The following is a 20,307-nucleotide window of genomic DNA, read 5'->3' on the forward strand; positions in this document are numbered from 1 at the left end:
TTACGTTTATTATAAGACTTTTAAAGCTGAATCAGTTGTCCCGTGATTTGATATCGCAATAACAGATTTAATCATTTACAACACAAAAACTCCTTCTCTTCATGTTCCCCGTTAAAGCCCTATTAACTTCTGATATGCCCTAAACGGTGGGCAGGTTATGCACAATTCTTATTTATTTATTTCTAATCTAAACTTATAAAAAAATCATAAATTAGAAATCATACAGAACAGAGACTGCAAGCTACACTTCTTTTAATAAAGCCACCAGTAAATAAGACTGTTTTGAGCTGGTATTTTATTCTGGTACATTTATAATGGTTGAGCGTCTAGCTACATGAAGGTTCATGATTTTCCCATGAATAATGAGAATAAACTGAATAATCGATTATGGGATAAAAACGAGGGCTAACCGTCTAAAATGTTACAGTCTAATGGCCTTTTTCAAAAGGGACTTTTTTAAAGGTAATTGGCTTCTATTCATGTTACACGTGGAAAAAATCACGATAACAACCATGAAGCCTATTTTTCGTGATCTGAACACGAGCCGAATTTCCATCAGGCTTATCCATTTCAAAGTGAATAGACGAAGTTACGCTTTTTCCAACGCTTGAGATTACCGACGTCACTTGACATACCGAAATGGGAAAAAGGAAGACACAGAGGAAGTTGGGAATAGTTCCTTTCGAGCAGACTATTAGTCAGTGACGTCATAAAAGAACAAACTTGTGGCTACTGGTGGACCAACAAGAGTAAAAGTTATAAATAAGAATTCCTTCATGAAAGTAACCTAATAAATTACAGAGATTTCAAATGTTTTCCCGGAAGGAAAGACTTTTTTGAAGCTATAAAACCCGATTTGAAAGAGAACATTTGTAAACTTGCGCCATTTGTGATAGATTTAGCTGTGTTCACGCGCATCCATACATATAGAAGAGGTTACATTAGTTGCAGATTATGTCTCAAAGCTTTCTGGCAACAAGATGCAGAAACAGATTGGAGAGAATTTTTATTTTTATAAAACATACGTACATTTAGCGACATTGCTAATATTCAATAAATTTCGACTACTCCACAGATTGGAAGGCTATACCATAGAGAGTTTTATGCATAAAAATACAATAAAGAATCGATGTTGCCCGACTCTGAATTTTTCATACATATATTCAGGTAATTAAAAAATTCTATTCATGAAAAAAGTGTGTTTTGATCAATTCAATGGAAAGCAGCATTACATATACAATGAAAATTCTAGATCTTCATCTGAAAAACACTCAACTAACTCAGATGGGAAATGTATTAAACTACAAGACAGGCCTCAGATGTATTTTAGTTCTTAATTTAAATTCGAAACCCTCCTACTCTTCTTTGAAACGTAAACAAATAACGAGATCCCTATCTTCGCAAATTCTGTAATAAGAAACAAACTCAGCATTTCCAATATCGCAAGAACCATCTAAAGTCATGAGGTATTCTCTTCGCTTATTTACATAGTTCGTAACCATGCAAATTGCAACTCTTTGATAGCAACTCTTTGATAGCATCTCTTTGAGATGTCTTGTACTTAGGGCTTATGCTTAAAGGAAAATGGCCTTGCAGCATTTGCGTAACTTATCTATGCAAAATTTATTCCTGTGCTTGTGTCTCTCTTTGTTGGAACTCAATTTCACGTTGCAACATTCCGTTACTAAGTATCGGTATTTGAATAGAAGATACACGCAGCAAAATAATAAGAATGAAAAAGATACAATTAGAGTACACGAAAACAGAGGGAAAAAGAATTCATGAAACAGCACGGAGGAATTTTCATTCCCACTTTGTTTCGAGAATAAAATTCCCACATAGAATGAACCGCCGGCGAATGCAGACCGATACAAATGAGCGTTCTCTTGCAGCAGTGAGTTCACGATGCAATATTCTAAGACGTAGCCAAAAACATTGTCGAAAACAAACAATAACAAAGAAATTGAAAAGAAGAGAACTGGTAAAGCATAGAAGATGAGAAAAATAATAACGCGCAGTTAATTTGGAGCCTGTGCTGGAATGATGTTCCCCCGAATACTTTTTAAAGTCCACTCGAAATTCGCAGTGTTCAGTGACTCATATTAAATCCAGATGACTAAAAAAATTTCCTTTATTGTATATCCTTTTCTTTAATTTTATTCTTTCTCCATTTCAAAACCTTTGTCGCGAATAATATCAGCAAGAGTGGTTTAATGATGGAAGGCAAGGAAGTTCATTTGCAATAGTGAGAAGAAAAAGATTATACAGCAGGTACGCAATACAACATTACAAACAATTTTATTAACAGGAATAATACTGTAAATGTTCATAAATATTTTATGAAATAGCGAAAAATAAAGAAAAATAAATGTATATAAATCTTTACCAATTAGATAAACTATTTAAAAAATTTTAACCTAAAATGACTGTCAAGGCCTTTGTTCACGGGCGATCTATGGCTTGATGCCATTGACGTGGAGAGACAAAATGTTAAAAAAAAAAGTTAAACCTCAGGTCACCGATGCTCATAGAGACCACTGATTAAAGGTGACCAGATGGTTGATGGTCATTGGGAAGGTAAGATGCAATAAACTTAGATAGATCATTCAGATAGAAAACAAACCTCAAGTAAACGATGGCAATAAAGACAGAGGTAAAATCAACTGATTGACGGTCACCGCTGTCGGAAATATGCAATAAATGAACTAGATTATTATAAACGAATTAAATTTCTTAGCCATTCTAAGGATAATTTGAATTTATCCTGAAATAGATGTCTTCGAAGGATGAATTCCTTTGATACGGGAATATAGCGTAAAAGCAGAAGCCAGTAACACTCATAATGAACTTCAGTACTAATGGTTTTGGTAAAATATCTTAAAATTTTATAGATATTTGAAAATTTCTGAATAAGATACAACATTTAAATGTTAAAATATTACATCTTAACAATAAAATTTCTTTGAAAGTTTGAAAAATTGACCGAAAGTTCAAAATATAAGGGATTTTCTCCCTCCCTCCAGCGTACGTTCGTTGCGTAACGGTAGCACATTCGACACGTATCTGAGAGGCCCACGTTCGAGTCCTGGCGAGGGCAAAGCTAATTTTTCAAATCTTTTGCTTTAAAAAAAAAAAAAAAACTCTACAAACATTCAGATTTTTCTTTTGGATGGAAAAATCAGGCCTTTACATTAATGCAGCAAACGATATTTTTTCATTAATTTCATTCAAATTAAAAATAAAAATGAGGACTGTGATAAGACAATTTATTAGTAATAATTCTATTGAAAACAAAGTGAAAAAATATAAATTATCAAGAATCCAATACAGGTACGAAATCACTGCGACTTCCAGCAACACTTAGCTCTCGTTCAGACTTTGAAATTAATATCCAAACTTAACATAGCTAAGAATAAAAATCCTCGAAGTGATTTGTGACTTCGGAAGGATTATTTGCGAAGGATAACTTACGCTATGCCCTGTTTTCTCCTGGAATTTTCATATAATTAATTGAAGTTGCGACTAAATTCTTGTTGCATTAACTAAAACCACTGTAATAGCTAGAATATATAAAAATATATCTGATGTGGAAACCACATGACTTGGTACGGCCTATTAAATTATACACATTTTTTACTGCACTTCCTTTCGACGTATTTCCTCGAATTTCATTAGAGATACATTCTTCATTCAATCAATTCAGTTCTTATTTTGCGGTAAGGCAAAAATACATTAAACCTCAAAACATCTTCATTAGAAATTGTCAAACACGCAAAAATATTAAACCCAAAATGCAGCTCAAAACAGATAAAATTATAATTAAGTAAATAAAATATTATTATTAATTAGATAAGTTAACTATTGATTCCACTGGGTAAAAAGACTCTAAATTTGATGCACCAACTGAAGGAACTATTCTACTAAGAGTTTCAAAGGTAAACAAATGACGGCCCCGTTAGGCTTAATACGTCTCTTAAACTTTTAAATTGATCATAATTCTACCACTGTTGACGGAACCTAAGAACAACATACTTCCGGGCAACAAAGTGGGAATGTATATATGTTTGGTGTGGCCAATTGCAACTAAAAACGGAGTTGCACAACTACGTGTAATAGCAGTCCCATATACAAAATGTGAACGTTCTACGGTTACACGTTTTTGAGTTATGCGAGGTGCATACGTAGGTATGCACATATAGACGTCAAGATGAAACATTCTCTTCTGAATCCACTTTACAATCCGTTTTGGCAAAAACAGTCCTTTATTCTGTCTGTACGTATAGATGTCACCCCAAAATCTCATTCAAATGTTTTCGAAAGCGGTCGAAATGGATATTTTGCTAAAATATGATACGCGAAATGTTTCACAATTACAATACTTCGACTTCGTACAAAGTAGTAAAAAAAAGGTGTTTACCAGAATGTTCAGAATCCGGAATTTAAAATCAGAATTTAACTTACCCGAATCTATTTCTTCCCAGAAGTCTGTATTGTTGAAAGGCATGCAAAGGCCCCATCTCGACCACTGAGAGACTTGACAATCCCTTTTGCACGGTACTTTACACCTCTGGATTGTAACTGGACGCGGGTCTTTGCACATCTTTTTGTTGACAGGTACCATATCTAAAAAATCCACAAGCATGCTTACAACAGAGCATTTTAGACTGGAGAGTAACAGATATGTATGTTTAATATGTCATAGATTTTATTAGTTTAGCTTATGTCATAGTTTACACCACAGAATAAAGAAATATAAATTGCAGGGAACACGTTACTGTACCATTTAAAATATACGCGGTGAGCATAAAGACTTTCCCTGATTATAAAAAAAAATTATAGAAAATAACCACGGACGATTGATACTAAAATGTTTATTTATTACTTAGCCCTCCTGTTATATTTTTGGTACTTTCGGAATATCCATACCTACATTGAAGAGTCGTAAACTCGTCGGCCTCTTTGGTTGGTTTATTGAGATTACGGGAAAGCACAGCAGGGCTATCTGCCTAAGGGGAGGGATGCCTTCGCGGAGGACTTTCTAAGGGAAACTTGCTCGTATACACGCGCAATACGGATAGCATTCGCAAATTTAGTGGCAAATAATTTTTCGACAAGTTAATGCACAAAAGGCAACAGCAATTTTCAAAATATCGGCGCACTAAAATTTCCATAGAAGAGCAATTAATCAATAAAATTAAAAGAGCAAGAGATATCAGCAATAAAATGCTTTTCCTCGAGGAATCCTCCTTTCTTGCGATGTTGCTCTTCTCATGTGCGAAGTGAATGTTTTCTTTTCAAAAAATATTAGAGGAAATGCACAAATTCTGCTACCGTACAACTTCGGCAACACACACCGACCAAAACAAACATGGGCTATACGCCGCAAACCTGGGTTACCCCATACATACATTTTGATAATGTGATGGATTACCACATAATTATTTTGGTGGCATACTGACTTTGAAGTCTACGATAGTAGATGTTCTATCAAGTTACAAAAGAAATGTTGAAGAGCATGTAAATTGGAATACCGAGAATGTGAACAAGGCATATGAACCGGAATGCAAGAATCGGGATACTAACTTGATATTCTTCAATTTGCAAAAGCTCCACATGTTGAAATTTTCTACTATAGAACTAATAATAAAAAAACTCATTTATTGCAGCAGCATTTCTAAAATAATAATATATGTCGATTAAATTTTGGCCAATAATCTTTTATATTTAAAGGAAGATTTTATGCTTCTCTTGTATATTTGCGAACAGGAAAGGGGATTGCTGGACCGCTATTTTCGCTTTCTCTTCCCTTCTTGTATAGATGAAAATTTTTTTCAGTATTTTCTGTTCATGAAACAGGTATTAATATATGTCTTGCACAAAAGAACAGAGGCTATTAAATGCAATTTATGCTTAACTCTCAGCAACAAAAGAGATATTTACTTTCTGCTTTATTTACCGAGGCATACGTATAGTAATTGAACCAAACTTTCCAGTTAGTTATATTTGGTTTGCGATAAAAATGTGCTTTATTAACACTGAAACATTTATTTGAGACGCTGGCATGTCTTTTTGACAGAAAACGTTTTCGACAGATAGAAAAGAAGTGGTGTTTTTAAAACATTTCTCTTTACTCAAAGAAACAGTAATTAAAGGCAAAAGAAATCACTCTAAATACATATCTCCTCAAATATTATAAAATATATTCCATTCACAATATTTATGCTGGATAAACTCACTTATCAAGAATGGTGTGCAGCAATTCATTTTCGAATATATGTAACTGAGATATATATCTTTCACTCAAAGATTTCAAAATGCGTAACTTATTTTAAAATCCCTTTTTTGAGATGGCTACTAAATAAACTCTTTTTGTTAGTAAAGTAAATTAATTTTAGAATAAATAAATTTGCTTTGCTAAGAGAAAGTTAAATTAGAAAGTTATTAAATTGAAATAGTAGTTGATTAAAAATAGTTAAAAATTCCATAACTGTAAGACACACATAAAACAACAATTGGAAAATCATAGAAGCTGTTTGATACTAGGATTGAAATTGAGTCTGGGCAAATGACTATAATTAAACTACTGGTTTTAGTCATTTATAGCCAGTACTAATTTGAATGTTTTCCTATTTTTTAAGTTAAAATAAGAAATGAAATTTACTCCCGTTCATTGTTTTTTGCATTTTAGCGTCTTTTACGTTTGACTTTCAAAATCAGAAATACAATGCAGGAACAATTCTGTCTATGAATTTTTTTGGACGTTATTTTCTAGCGTCATGCAAGAAATATATAGGAATTCGAATGTAGAGGAGAAAGGTTCATCGCATGTTGAAAGTCATAACGTAACGCATCACAATAGATTAATTGCGCCCTGTTACACAGAATACTGCCTGTAGATAAATTTTTTAGAGATTATTTTTCAGTTATTCTAGTAGAAATATACAGCTATTTTTACTAGTAGAAATACTAGTAGAAATACAGCTATTTTTGTCCATTAATCTTTCACTATACAGTAGAAACGAAGAACCTAGAATTATATTTTACTAGTAAAAGGGAATTTGAAGCTGACTAGGTATGAGGATCACATTAACAACATAAACTCTGTTGTTTGGAGGGGTTTTACTGAATGAATTAGAAAAGGTTTAGCAACAAATGGATCACAAAAATGATATTAGAAGTTTAATCATCAGACAAAAAAATATATTATTTAATTTTTTTAAATTCTAATGCACATTAATGAGATGTTTCAATACTGGTATCGATTCGGAATTTTCCAGCAATTCCGAGAAGTCTCTACCTGATATAGCCAAGTCCGAGAAGGATATCAGCCAAGTCCGAGAAGGATATCATCGTCCTCACTTTGAACATTAACAACTTATCAAACGTTTCGTAGATATTATAATTACCTTCAATTTCGTTCACAGCACTACTCAGAATAAGTGATAACTATTGTTCAAAACTACGAAAATATGCAATTTTCCCACCTCCCCGGCATCTTTTGCTATACAGTAGAAATGAAGAATCTCATTTACTGTTAAATGTGAGAGCACAACTGGGGTGAGGGTTATGTTGTGTTATGTAGAAGTGAAGAGGGCTGCCTATTATTTACCCTAATTAGTAACTGTATAGGTATTAGCCCCATAAACTAATTAGAAAATCGGAAAACCTTCCGGCGTCCTCGAATCGCGATGAAACTGACTCCAGCAAACCCTGCAGTTCTAACCACCGGCGGTATCGACAGTACGCCTACCTTTCAGCGTTAAATTAGCTCAATTAAAATGCATTACATTATACTTGAGCTAATTTAACGCTGAACTGGGTGTGGGGGAAATCTTGTGATTCCTTGAAAATGATTTTTAATAAAACTTGAGAAGCTATTCCCTATTTTACTAGTAGAAATTTAAGTGCCAAATGAACCAAAAACTATTTAAGTGCCAAATGATACATGTGGCCCGTAAGGTGAGAAAATTCAAAGAAAGAAACGGCTGGCGCTAAAGAGTCAAAAATTGAAAGTGAGTTCGGCTTCCTCTGCAGGTCTTCTGACATGCGAAAGCCAGACGAAAACACCTTATTGACATACAGAGCTTGATTCATAGGACGGTTTGCAGTTCAGTTTATACGTGGGGTTTCAATTTCAGCTGAAATTTTGCAGGATCATCTCAGTTCAATATTTATAGTTGAAAAATATATGATAATTAATATTCAATAGGTAACCTCCAAACTCCATCTTTGAAACACTTTTAATAAACATGCGCAATTATATAATTTCAAGGTTTGAAGTGTCCATCTAATCCCATATGCTACCATATAAAACGAAGTTAAATATTAGTGCAAAGAATTTTTAATTTGCTTCATATAATACTATTTTTCTCCGAATTTCATATGGCTCCTGTTTATCTAAAATAAAACAATACGTAAAATAAAGTCTGAAGGTTTCAAATTTTAAATTACGTGCAAAGGGACGTATTTTTAACATTTTATGTGTTACCTTTATTTATTAAATATCATGTTCTACGTACTCAAACCATAAAATTCAGTTCAACAGCAATTTCGCAAAATAATTTCAAAATGAGTATATCTTTAGAATTTCCAATACACAGTCTCGTGCGCTGGAAATAAAAATGTTTTATTTTTATTTTTTTTTTCCGTACAGTGTTGCCATTGCTCGCTTTCAAATCGTCGAGTTTGTTAATCAAAATTCGTTGAAGTGTTACAAAATATGAAATCGATAATAAAAAAAAATTCAAATTCAAATTAAGACTTCCACCTGCCCATATCCTATGGGAGATTACGTTATTGAAAGTTTAATGGCTCTAGGTACTCTTGATATATCACAATGCGGGAAACATAACATACATTCATGCAGATCCTTCATTATTTAATTTCTTTAAATATAATACAGGGCGATGATATTTGGGGCCAACAATTTGAAAAGTGATTCGCCGTTTATAGTTTTCAACGCAAAATGCCAAAACGAAATTAATAGTCCTTCAGGGCAAACTGCCTCTTTGGACTGAAAAATGCAAGACATTTAATAAACTGAAAACTGTTAAGAAAATTCTCAGAACAAACTTTTTAAACTGTTAAAAAAACGAAAAAAAAATTATCTAGACTCATCTCTTTTTATGCAAAGCACGAAATTCTTCAGAAAACTCTGGTGATCGTAACTTCCCACTTAAATCACTCATTCGTACCGCCATCTATCGGAAATATTTTCAAGAAAATCGCCGAAACGAAAAGAGAGAAGGACCACTTTATTAAAATATCTTTCTGCATTGACGTTAATGTCACGTTCTCTCGACCGCATTACGATGGGAACAAAAGCTTGGAGATTTATGGTCCAGCTTTAATTTCCAGGATTATCGTGCCCTGACACTAAATATCAATGAAAATCGATTTTTCAGTTGTAGACGCCCATCAAACTTTATGAAAAATGATAGCTCTGCGCTACTTTTAAAGGATAATAAAAAAGCTAAGAATTTTACGAGAGCAGTACCATTAGATTTTTCTTAACACTTCATTCGCGGTTAAAAAGTTTGCTACGAAGATTTTATCGCAAGGAGAAATAAATTTTTGTCGATTAAAGGCGAACTGGGCTATTAAAAGTTAAATTTAGTTCTTCCGACATTCATCTTCGAATGGTAAAAAAATAATATAGGTGTTCAAATTTATTCTTTCGCAAGGAAGTGTGACATAAACATGATATTTGACACTACGAACTTGCATTATGAGATTTTTATTTTCATATTCGTAAATGTATTTAGTCAAAAGCTGAAATTGTTAATTGCTGCAGTGCAATAAATTTTCCTCAGTGAAAGTGTTTATTTTAAGTACTAAATTTACGTAACAAAAGTAACAAGCTGAAAAACTAAATCTTAAAACAATTCTTAATAAACAGTAAGAATGGGAACCTTGTGGGTAAGGCCTTCGCTAGATCAACCATATCCAGACCATGCGTAGTGCGGACGCGTGATCAACATACAGAAACAAAGAACAGAATTCCTAATAATCCCCAAACTCCAAAAGAGCTAGAGTATAGAACCACGCCACCAATATATATTAGCATCATCTCTGTTGTTCTCACGCAGGCGCATGTCCTTTTTCCATCATTTTTACTGCTGAAGCTGAAGGTTCCGTTTATATTTCTTTGTTGTTAGTTTCCTTAACATTTACCAAAGTCATGTTTCAACAATTTCGATAAAACTGGTTTCCAGTTATTCTATACAACTGTCTTCCAGTTATTCTATACAACTGTCTTTTTATGATTCTTCTTAACAGGCTAGAAATATGCTGGTGTTTCTTTCTGGTGCCCGTTCGAATAAAATAAGATTACGTCACGTTAAGATGAACTGTAATCCATTTACTTGTGCTAGAAGATTCTTTAGGTTAGACAAGGTTTTTCTTCCTTCACCTTTACATTCCTCGTAACAGCTACTTACCACAGTGGGAATTGCACATCACTCAGTGTTTCAGACAGACGGTATACTTGGCTGTATCTCGCTCACTGTCATTCACTTACTTTACCACCAGCTGAGTTGCTGTACCGCCTGTTACATGACTATCAGCATTCGTACGCAATTGGTGCAGCATTCTTTGTCCCTAGGCCTAGCCAAAGATCTCTACAGAATATTAAAATTTGTAATGGAATTTATACAATTACTTCGGAAGATTGGTATTTGTGACCTGTGGTTATTAAAGAGACCCTGTCAAGACTTTGACTGTGCTGAATGATTTTTTTTAAAATTTAGGTTGCTTTTAGATTTTCGCAGTTAATTGTCAAGTAGTCTATGAGAGTTTCCTAGTAGCTTACCCTTTTGAAGTTGTTTCAGCCATACCTGGCCGTTTTCAGCTGTATACGGCCGGAAATACGAAATAGAAATAGGAAGGAAATAGGCCGGAAAAGGTCTTTGGTGATTTCGCCCTCGAACATATAGTGATCGATGATACCTGTTGAGCCGCATATGTATGAATCTATGTGGTGCAATCCGAAGTGAAACAGGCTGCAAAAGGGTCATGCGCCATCAGGAAATATGTCATTGCTCTGCCTACTGCAAGCTTTGCCCACCACACAGACACCCAGTGCTGCTTTGCACCCGCACACAGTACGAATACTTCTGACGTCACTGCTTGTGACGCGACATATATAAATCCTTGGGAAGAAATCCTAAGACCTGTTGGAGATGCAGCTAAATTGAATAACATTTATTTTGTTATCGGTTTTTAAATTTTCTAAAAATTAAACCATTCACGGGGCTATGCGACTAATTAATCATGGTGATGCTAGACACTTTTATGATCACAACAACAAATTTAAGAAACATATGATAAAATATAAAACAGACGCTTGATAATGGAAAAATTAATTTTTGTCTTTTAATTCACTTTTCATAGCACAAATTTGTTGTTACAAATATAAAGCCTCTTGTAATTGCAGATCTTGAATTTTCTTCGCAAACTGGAACACGTTTGAAAGTATTCCTACACTGAAAGGTGGCACAAGAATGTCTTTGTCTTCCTCAAAACCTAGTATTTTTGTTACTGGTGAAGGACGTAATGCTTGGAATATTTTCTAAGGTAAGGATCTCTCATTCAGTTTTGATAGTTAAAAGTATATAGTGAATCCAGGTGTTTTTCGTCTGATTATTGGTTATTACGAACTTTCTCAAAAACTAAAAGAATTGCTTTACTTCAAAGTATTTCAGAAAAGTACACACTACTTGCTAAATAAATATTTTATGATTATCAAATAAGACGTTTTCAAAATTCTGATGTCGGTATATATCTTCAGAGTGGTCTTCTGAATCAGCTAGGCATATATGCTACTGTTAAGAATAATGCTATTAACCAGAAGTAAAAAATGCCAAATCATGCGATAGAAAAAACAGAATTATACATTTTCCCTCTTCACAAAAACACCGCCCTTCTTCTAAACCTTTCATAAGACAAAATGAAACAAACAGTTAATGTTTTTGGAAAAAGATAGTAAAGATCCCTTCCTTATTTCAATATAATGAATATTGAATCTTGTAGGAAGAATAAAGCTAATTTTTCAGAATAAACAAAATACTTTTATTTAAATTTTAAAACAGAACCAAAAAAATAAATACTGCAGCTCTTAACTATCAAAATTTTAAACTCTTAACTACTGCAGTTAAAACTCTTACAACTATTAAAAAATTCAAAATCCTCAACTCTCTAAAACAAAAATATATATAAAAATCTTTCGAATCCTCTTCTTGTTGCCACACCGTAAAATGCAAGTTCTTGTCCTATTATTTATATTTCACGTTCTCTTTAAGTCACGATCTTCACAAGTCATGATCTTTACAAGTCACGATCTTTACAAGTCCCCCCACAAGAAGCACATTCGTCACCGTAGAGACAATGTTGCTCAGAGTTCATTGAGAGAGAAAGAGTTAACAGCTAATCTTGACAAAGCATCAGCATTCCCATGTGAACTTCCTTTGCGGTATGTCACAGTCATGTTATACCGTTGTAACGCTAAGGCCCAACGAGACAGTTTAGCACCATGAAGGGCGCTTTCGGTCAAGTAGGTGAGGGGATTGTGATCAGACACAATCTGCACTTTGGCACCGAAAATCCATGTGTCAAATTTTTTCAAGGCTTCGATGACACAAACTGCTTCTCGTTCGAAGGTTGACCATCGTTGTTGACAGGGCGTTAGTTTCTTGCTGAAAAATGCTATGGGCATTTCTTTTGTAAATGGTATATCTTCATTATCATTCTCACCTATGGTAGGCAATCCTAGTAGCTGTTGTTTCTTATCATCTTTCTTCTCTTCTATCTTTCCAATGGCTTTGTCGAGTAGCTCATACCATTCATCAATTGTTTCAGCTTTATCAATTTCTTCAAATATGGGATTTCTGTGCTTGGTGAAAGTCCTATAAACTAAAAAAAATCTCAGCAATTTTTTCTTCTTCTTTTTCTAATAATTCTTCATCAACATGATGTAGATCGTCTACCTCGGACTCGGGCTCTTCTATTAATTTAGCAATTCCTTCCGTTTCTTTCTCGTCTTCCAGTTCTTCGATGTCATCCGAATAACTTTCTGTTCAATCTTCCATGTTTTCACCCTTGAACTTGAAAGGTTTCTGTGGTTTTCAGTTTCATTGTGGATAACATTTTCCTTTTCAGTTTCAACTTTTGTTGTATAATCCACACTTACTTTTTCATCTCCCAGTTCAACAGTATCTATGCTGTCCTTATTGTACTTTTTGTTTCTGTTATCATCCAGAATTTCTTTTTCAGTAAATTGTAATAGTTCACTGTTATCTGAAAGTTTATTTTCAGTTTCAAGATCTGCAGCTTCTGTGTGATTTACATTTTCATTTACTAAGTCAGCTTTCACACTTTCCTTATGGATTACTAAGTCATTCTTTTTATCATCTACTTTTTCCTTCTCGTTTCCAATTTTAGCAATATATTCTTTCTCTTCTATGTTCTCATAATCAAGATTTACTTGAGTTTTACTTTCATTGACAGTTTCTTTTTCAACTGGGATTTCAGTCTCACCCATAAATTTGTTTTTACTTTCAGGTGGAATAATTTCTACATCTGCTATTTTGCTATCAATTAACTTTTCCTCTTTGAGTTCATCTTCTGTTTCTACCCTCTTAGTTTCTTCAGTTATAATTTCTTCCTTCTGTGCTTCCTGTTCAACAATTTTATCTTCTATCATTTCTGTTTTCTCTATTTCTGTAAAGGGCAGTTCTTTACAACTTTCACAGAATTTTTTAACATCTTGCTTAATAGTAGGCCAAAAGAATGAGTACTTGATTCGTTGAATTGTCTTTTTCTCACCGAGGTGACCGGCAAGAGGGATTTCGTGTGCCATTCTTAGGACTTCCCTTCTTTTTTCTAAAGGTAACACAACTTGCTTAATGTTTTCACCACAGATATATTCGGAGTGAAGTAATATGCTATCATCGAAAGTATATGAATTTTGATTTTTATTTGCCCATTCAAAGCATCTTTTCAGAGTTTCGTCTTGTTCTTGATGTGTCTTGAATTCTAGTCTTACTCTATTCGTTGTTTTCCCAGACTCTATGTTTTCTTGGGAAAGCTGATTAACAACAGCCAAATTTGTAGTATTGTCTTCAACTGGTGAGGGTTTATCATCTGTCTCTTTGTACTCTAAGGGGGATGCATCCCAATGACGATCACTGTTCCACAGTTCGATATTTCCACAGAGTGTTTCATAAGCTGAAGAACTCAATAGCAAATCGGTAACTAGCTTTTTTGAAACAGCACACGTAATGGACACTCTACCGTGAAAATCATCGTCAATTTTCATCTGGAAAATCTTTAGTGGAGTAATTTCGTTTTCACCAAAAGCAGAAGATATCTCTATTTTACTTTCTCCTTTGCAAGGTATGTTGTCAACCAATTTCTCACGGACTACTGAGATTTGTGCTCCCGTGTCTACGATTCCATTTAAAATAATATCTCCACATTTAACTTTGACAAGTTTTAATTCATCTATGTTTCTAGACACGTCCACTGATTTTGAGACAGGAATAGAGATCTTGGCAGTTAGCACTTCTGGTTTTTCTTTTTCTGTAAGGGGTGCTTGTGTTTGTAATAAGTTGTTTTGTGCTGTTGCAGAAGCACTTCTTGGTATCCGATTTTTGGTACATAACTTAGATGTATGACCTTCTTTTCCACAATTATAGCAAGTTAGTGTGAAACTAGGCTTTTGTGGTTCGTCACTCTTACGGGATGGGTACACTCTTGGCGTGTTTTCAGCGGACAGCGATTTATTTCTGAAAGCTCTTTCTGGAAGTGGAGAATGAGGTTGCCATTTTTTATTAGTTCTGTCTGCTGATGGACTACCACCAGTCCGTTTTGATATATTACGAACACTGTCATATTCGTCAAGTTTATCAGCTAATTTGGTTGGAGAAACGAACTTCGCCCAGTCGTCAAGAAGATGGTCTCTTACTTCATAGGGTACTCATTTCTTAATTTGGTCAGTAATAATCAAGTCTTTTAACGCGGCAAAATTTGTGATTTCAAGACCATTGATCCATTCTTCAAAATAACTTGTAATTTCGTAGCAAAAATCTCTCCATGATTTTTCAGCGCTCTTTTGGTGCATCACAAATTTTTTTCTAAAGCTTTCAGGATTTAATTTAAATCTCTTCAATAAAATGGCCCTAATGTACTCATAATCTTCAAAATTTTCTTCAGATTCCCTACCAATTAATTGAATGATTTCAGATGGCAAAGTCAATAAACATGAAACCCAATCTTTAGGATCAATCTTTGTCCTTTTAGCTTGTCTTTCAAATAAGTATAAATAAATCACAATATCATCGTGTCTTAAATTGAATTTGGGAATAAGCTTAATTAAATCAAAATTATGATGTCCATTTTCATTTGTTGGTGGAGTTTGTGTTAGTCGAACACGAGATTCAATTTCGAGTTTCCTCAATTCAAACTCCATTTGCTCTCTTTTCTGCTGTGCTTCTAATTCTTCTTTCCTTCGTTGTTTCTCATCCTCAAGCTCTTCTTTCCTTCGCCTTTCCTCAAGCTCTTCTTTCCTTCTCTGTTCCTCAATCTCTTCTTTCCTTCGCTGTTCCTCAATCTCTTCTTTTCCTCTCTTCAACAATCGTTAAAAACACTTCTTTAGCAAATGCTTCATCATATGTATCACTTTGAATTATTTCATTTTTTATCGTCACGATTTTCATACATGGATCTACTTGAATTTCTAATTCAGCAGCTAAAGCCAGCAAATCCTCTTTTTTCCCATGTCCCATAAAAGCCATGTCTCGATTTTATTCAGCCAATAGACTCTTAGTTTTATTAAAAAAAAAAAAAAAAAAAAAAAAAAAAAAAAAATTCTCTTTTTTTTTTTTCTATTTAAATATAATTCACAATGAATTTAATTTTATTGGGCACGAAAATCAATCAGTGGAATCAATACTTAATGTGTTGTTGACCTACTCTGGCGAGTCAAACGAAATTACATTTGAACACTGGCGTATTCATTACTTTGACAAGTAAATAAACTAAGATTCCGGAATCAATACTTAATGTGTTGTTTGTTCACCTACTCTGGCGAATCAAACGAAATTACATTTGAACACTGGCGTATTCATTACTTTGACAAGTAAATAAACTAAGATTCCATGACGGAAACAATAATTAACTTTTCATAATCTTAATTAATTATTTTACGTTTATAAGGTAAATTGAGCTCTCACCTGAGTTATTTTGGTTCATAATTATATGCGGGGAAACTCCGATCCTGTCGACTGCGCCAGTAAAGATCCCTTCCTTATTTCAATATAATGAATATTGAATCTTGTAGGAAGAATAAAGCTAATTTTTCAGAATAAACAAAATACTTTTATTTAAATTTTAAAACAGAACCAAAAAAATAAATACTGCAGCTCTTAACTATCAAAATTTTAAACTCTTAACTACTGCAGTTAAAACTCTTACAACTATTAAAAAATTCAAAATCCTCAACTCTCTAAAACAAAAATATATATAAAAATCTTTCGAATCCTCTTCTTGTTGCCACACCGTAAAATGCAAGTTCTTGTCCTATTATTTATATTTCACGTTCTCTTTAAGTCACGATCTTCACAAGTCATGATCTTTACAAGTCACGATCTTTACAAAGATATAAGGCATTTTCTCCCTCTTTTCTGCATGACTTCGTGGTGTAACGGTAGCACACTCGACGCGTTTTCTAGAGGTCCAGATTCGAGTTTCAGCGAAGGCATTGCTCATTTTTCAGTTCTCCAGTATCAGAAAACTCTAATGACTCTACAGTGGGGCCGGAACTAAAAAAGGTGGTGGATGATGACTCTTAACCGTCAGGAATTGGCCAATGGGTTCCCTAATCCCCAGTTGCCCTTTAAAAAGAGGAGTATCATGTATACATTTCATTTCTGCAGTTACGGTCCTCTTTACCGCCCTCGTGTTTTTAGCATCGTCTCTATAAGGTCGTCAGAATGAGCACCCGAGCGATTTAGTTCATAAAGAAGGTATTTTTTCCCTCCTTTCTGCATGCTTTCGTGGTGTAACGGTTGCACACTAGGCGAGTAATCGAAGGGTCCACACTCTAGTACCGGCGGTGGCATAGCTCATTTTTCACGTCTCCAGCATTCAAAATAACCTAATGTCTCTACTTTTTCTGGGATTTTCTGGGTGTTTTTGAAATATCCTGAATATAAGTTAGCAAATGATCCCAAATATAAAGAGAACAAGCAAGGGTGTGAGCTGAGAAGGAAAATAGCAGTGATGATGACGCACTAAGCTGTCAATGGTTTAATTGGGGGTACAGGGGAATGGTTAAGATACAAAAGCCGAAGATAATTTGTTCCGTGTCTTATCATTATATATATCTCAAGATCATTACCTCTTATCTTTCTTTCCCCTTTGCCTCAGTGTAGAAAGTCAAAATTTATTGCAGTCTGGCTGCTGTGATAGTAAGCTTTAAACTAACACATTTCCTTCTATTGTACAGTTCGTTGTTGGCAGTCTTACAAAAGCTACCTTAAATCCCTATGCTATAACTAACAACTCATGATCAGTCATATTTTTCCGCAACTGCAGCATAAAACAAAGGATTCGCAATATTTTCAGTCTGCACTTTTCCCCTAAAAGCGTAAACTCTCTTCCAATTTCTTTTTTAAGCTTAATAATAATAGTAACAACAACAAACTAGTTTGGGGGTTTTGTAAAGCAAAAGTTCATAAAGCAAGGGATACCTGTGTATACAAACTAGCTAAGCATAGCAAATAAAAGTCCCAAGTTTTACTGTAAAATTTACGTTTAGAAAAATTTTGCAAATATTATTTTCAGCGTAATATTAAAGCTTTATATACTAAACTGAAAGTAAAAATGCGATACAAGACACACGGATTATTTAGGTTCTATTCCAAGATTTCCATTCTCAAAGCCTTGCTTATTTACTTAGCAATTACTTTTTGGAACCTCTATTTGACTTCAGAGTTTACATTACTATCCTTTTTCTTCTCCATTTCAACTTACTTGCTCTGTAAAGAAACACATAAGATGAAAACGACGCAACAGATATCGAATAAAAGTGAAATCTAAGTTCTTTATGTGTGATGCTCGTACCGTCTGCTTGTGCTCGGTTCTTAGGGGATTAGTAAGAATAGAATTTGTAGCTTCTATACACGACGCCACGCGTGTAGCGGTCAGTTTCAAATTAAATGGAGTAAGCAATTTCAATTTTGTGAGCAAAGTTGTGTCGAGGTACCACTGACATAAAACTATCTAGAGGGAGCAATTGCGTACTATTACAATATAGATGAGAAATTGTATTATTGGCCTTTAATAAGTTTTCAACGCATCAGATTTAAGTCTCTTCAAGTACAGGTACTGATTCTAAATTTGTGTTGTAGTCCCAATAAGTTGCAGTGAATTTATAAGTTGTAAATGAATTTTATATACATATAAATCTTAAGAAATCTTTCAATTCGATAGTGTTTGCTTTGATCTTATTTCTTAGTTTATTTTGTCCGGGCGACAAAGTGGAGCAACAAATCGACACTCCCACCTATGCTAGCAACTGTAATCTCAAACACAAATTGCATGCGGGCCGAATGCACGATCTGAAAACAGCTAAAAGGCCAGAATTTTTTTTTAAACAAATTGAAAGTTTTATTAAGAATGTAAGAAATATTTTAAATAAATCTAAAATTTCGCTAACTAAATCTTTATCAAAACGAACAATAATAATAATACAGCAAAGGAAAAAAATCAAATCCATATTTATTTTATATCTGGAATTTAAAGTTTAGTACATGTAAGACGTTTTCGTAGGTTACACTTTAAAATTTAAATATATTGACACCTAAATATAAACTTTTAGACTGACATTTCTTTCACATAATTTTAAGGTGGTCAAGTAATCATTAAATAACTTACTTTAATTTAAAAAAATAAACAAATTATGAAAAAGTATTAAGTTTTCAGAGAAAATTTATTTACTGGAATATAACTGAGAATGCACAATAACAATGTAATATATTTATTTCAATTTTCATCGGCGCATAAGTAAAAATGCACATGTTTGTATATAAATAATTACACGAAACAGCAACTGAATTACGAACAGCTGGCGTTCTGCAAATTTTGAGCTGTGTGCAAGCCTGGAAGTGACTTGCAAATGACCTAAGTGTCGAGTGCTGCTCACGGTATCAGCAACAGTCAAAAAGCAAAATGGGTAAGAGCACGGATCTAAGCGCATTTTTAATCGCAGGCGAATCGTCGAGGATCGACGAATGGGTCACTCCACTTCGGAAGTAGTGCAGACATTCGGATTTTCTCGCACTGGTGTGTCAAGGGTGTACCGTAAGTACGTCGTTTCAGAGAAAAGCCTCCCTGCCAGGGTCAATTGCCGCGGACAAGAACGTGTGGATGACTGAGGTCGTCGTCGGCTAGCCTGCATTGTAACAGCTAACGGTGGTGCACAGCAACGTGTAATCTGCCACACCAAGATAAATCATCTCCTCTAAATGGGGTGCAGGTGTCATAGTCCTGCAAGAGACCCTCTGCTGACTACACGAAACGTACTGCAATGATTAGCATTGGAAAGAGACATCGTCAATGGACCGTCGAGGTGTAGAAAAATGTTGTCTGGAGTGATGAGTCGAGATACACTTTGGTACGTGCCGACTCACGTAAACCACATGAAGCGATGGATCCTTCCTGCAAGCAGGGAATTCTTCAAGCTGGTGGAGGTGGTATTCTTGTCTAGGGAATGTTCACGGTCCAATTTCAGTGTTGCGATTTGGTACATGTGACATCATCTCTCACAGGTGAACGTTACCGGGATATTCTTGACGACCACCTGCTCCCATATGTTCGTTTTCGACAGCTCACTACATAGATTATCTTTTAACAAGACAATGCATGGTGCCATAGCTCCCGAATTGTACCAGAATGGCTGGATGAACATTCCAGAGACCTGTACGTGCTTTCATGGCCATCATAGTCCCCTGACCTAAATAGGATCGAACACATCTGGGATGCAATTTAGAGAGATGTTCGATGCTCCGATCACCTTCTATCTAATCTTCTTGAAATGTGGGAGGTTGTTAAGGAGTCGTGGATATGTATGGCTTCCCACTGCCTCCACTGTCTTGTCGTGTCCATGCCAATATGAATCGCAGTTGTCACCAAGGCTGGTGCTATGCGCTACTAGACTAGTATCTCAACTACTATACAGGTAGACTCCAATTGCTCTTCAATGTATAAACTTGTTTCTGTTTCTTACTGTACCTTGATACCTGATGGCGT

The 20,307-nt window shown here is 34.6% G+C and overlaps 1 protein-coding gene and 1 long non-coding RNA gene across 6 annotated transcripts in view; one reads left to right on the top strand and one right to left on the bottom strand.

The window, feature by feature from the left end:
* The window catches only part of LOC146995341 (uncharacterized), a 470,439-nt gene that overhangs the window by 424,440 nt on the left and 25,692 nt on the right, over positions 1 to 20,307 (top strand). The window contains exon 4 of the long non-coding RNA XR_015042973.1: positions 11,435 to 11,574. This is a non-coding gene — a long non-coding RNA (uncharacterized LOC146995341). The remainder of the gene's footprint in view (positions 1 to 11,434; positions 11,575 to 20,307) is intronic.
* Positions 1 to 20,307, bottom strand: part of LOC118188795 (thrombospondin type-1 domain-containing protein 7B-like) — a 1,066,734-nt gene that overhangs the window by 151,947 nt on the left and 894,480 nt on the right. For all 5 annotated transcript variants that reach the window (XM_085823427.1, XM_085823425.1, XM_085823426.1 and 2 more), the window contains one exon: positions 4,462 to 4,623. In XM_085823427.1, coding sequence (XP_085679553.1) covers positions 4,462 to 4,623 — 162 coding nt within the window. The remainder of the gene's footprint in view (positions 1 to 4,461; positions 4,624 to 20,307) is intronic.

Source organism: Stegodyphus dumicola, chromosome 9 (genome assembly GCF_044657685.1).
Source record: "Stegodyphus dumicola isolate Sdum_Otavi_A_Nest chromosome 9, ASM4465768v1".
Lineage (NCBI taxonomy): Eukaryota > Metazoa > Arthropoda > Arachnida > Araneae > Eresidae > Stegodyphus > Stegodyphus dumicola.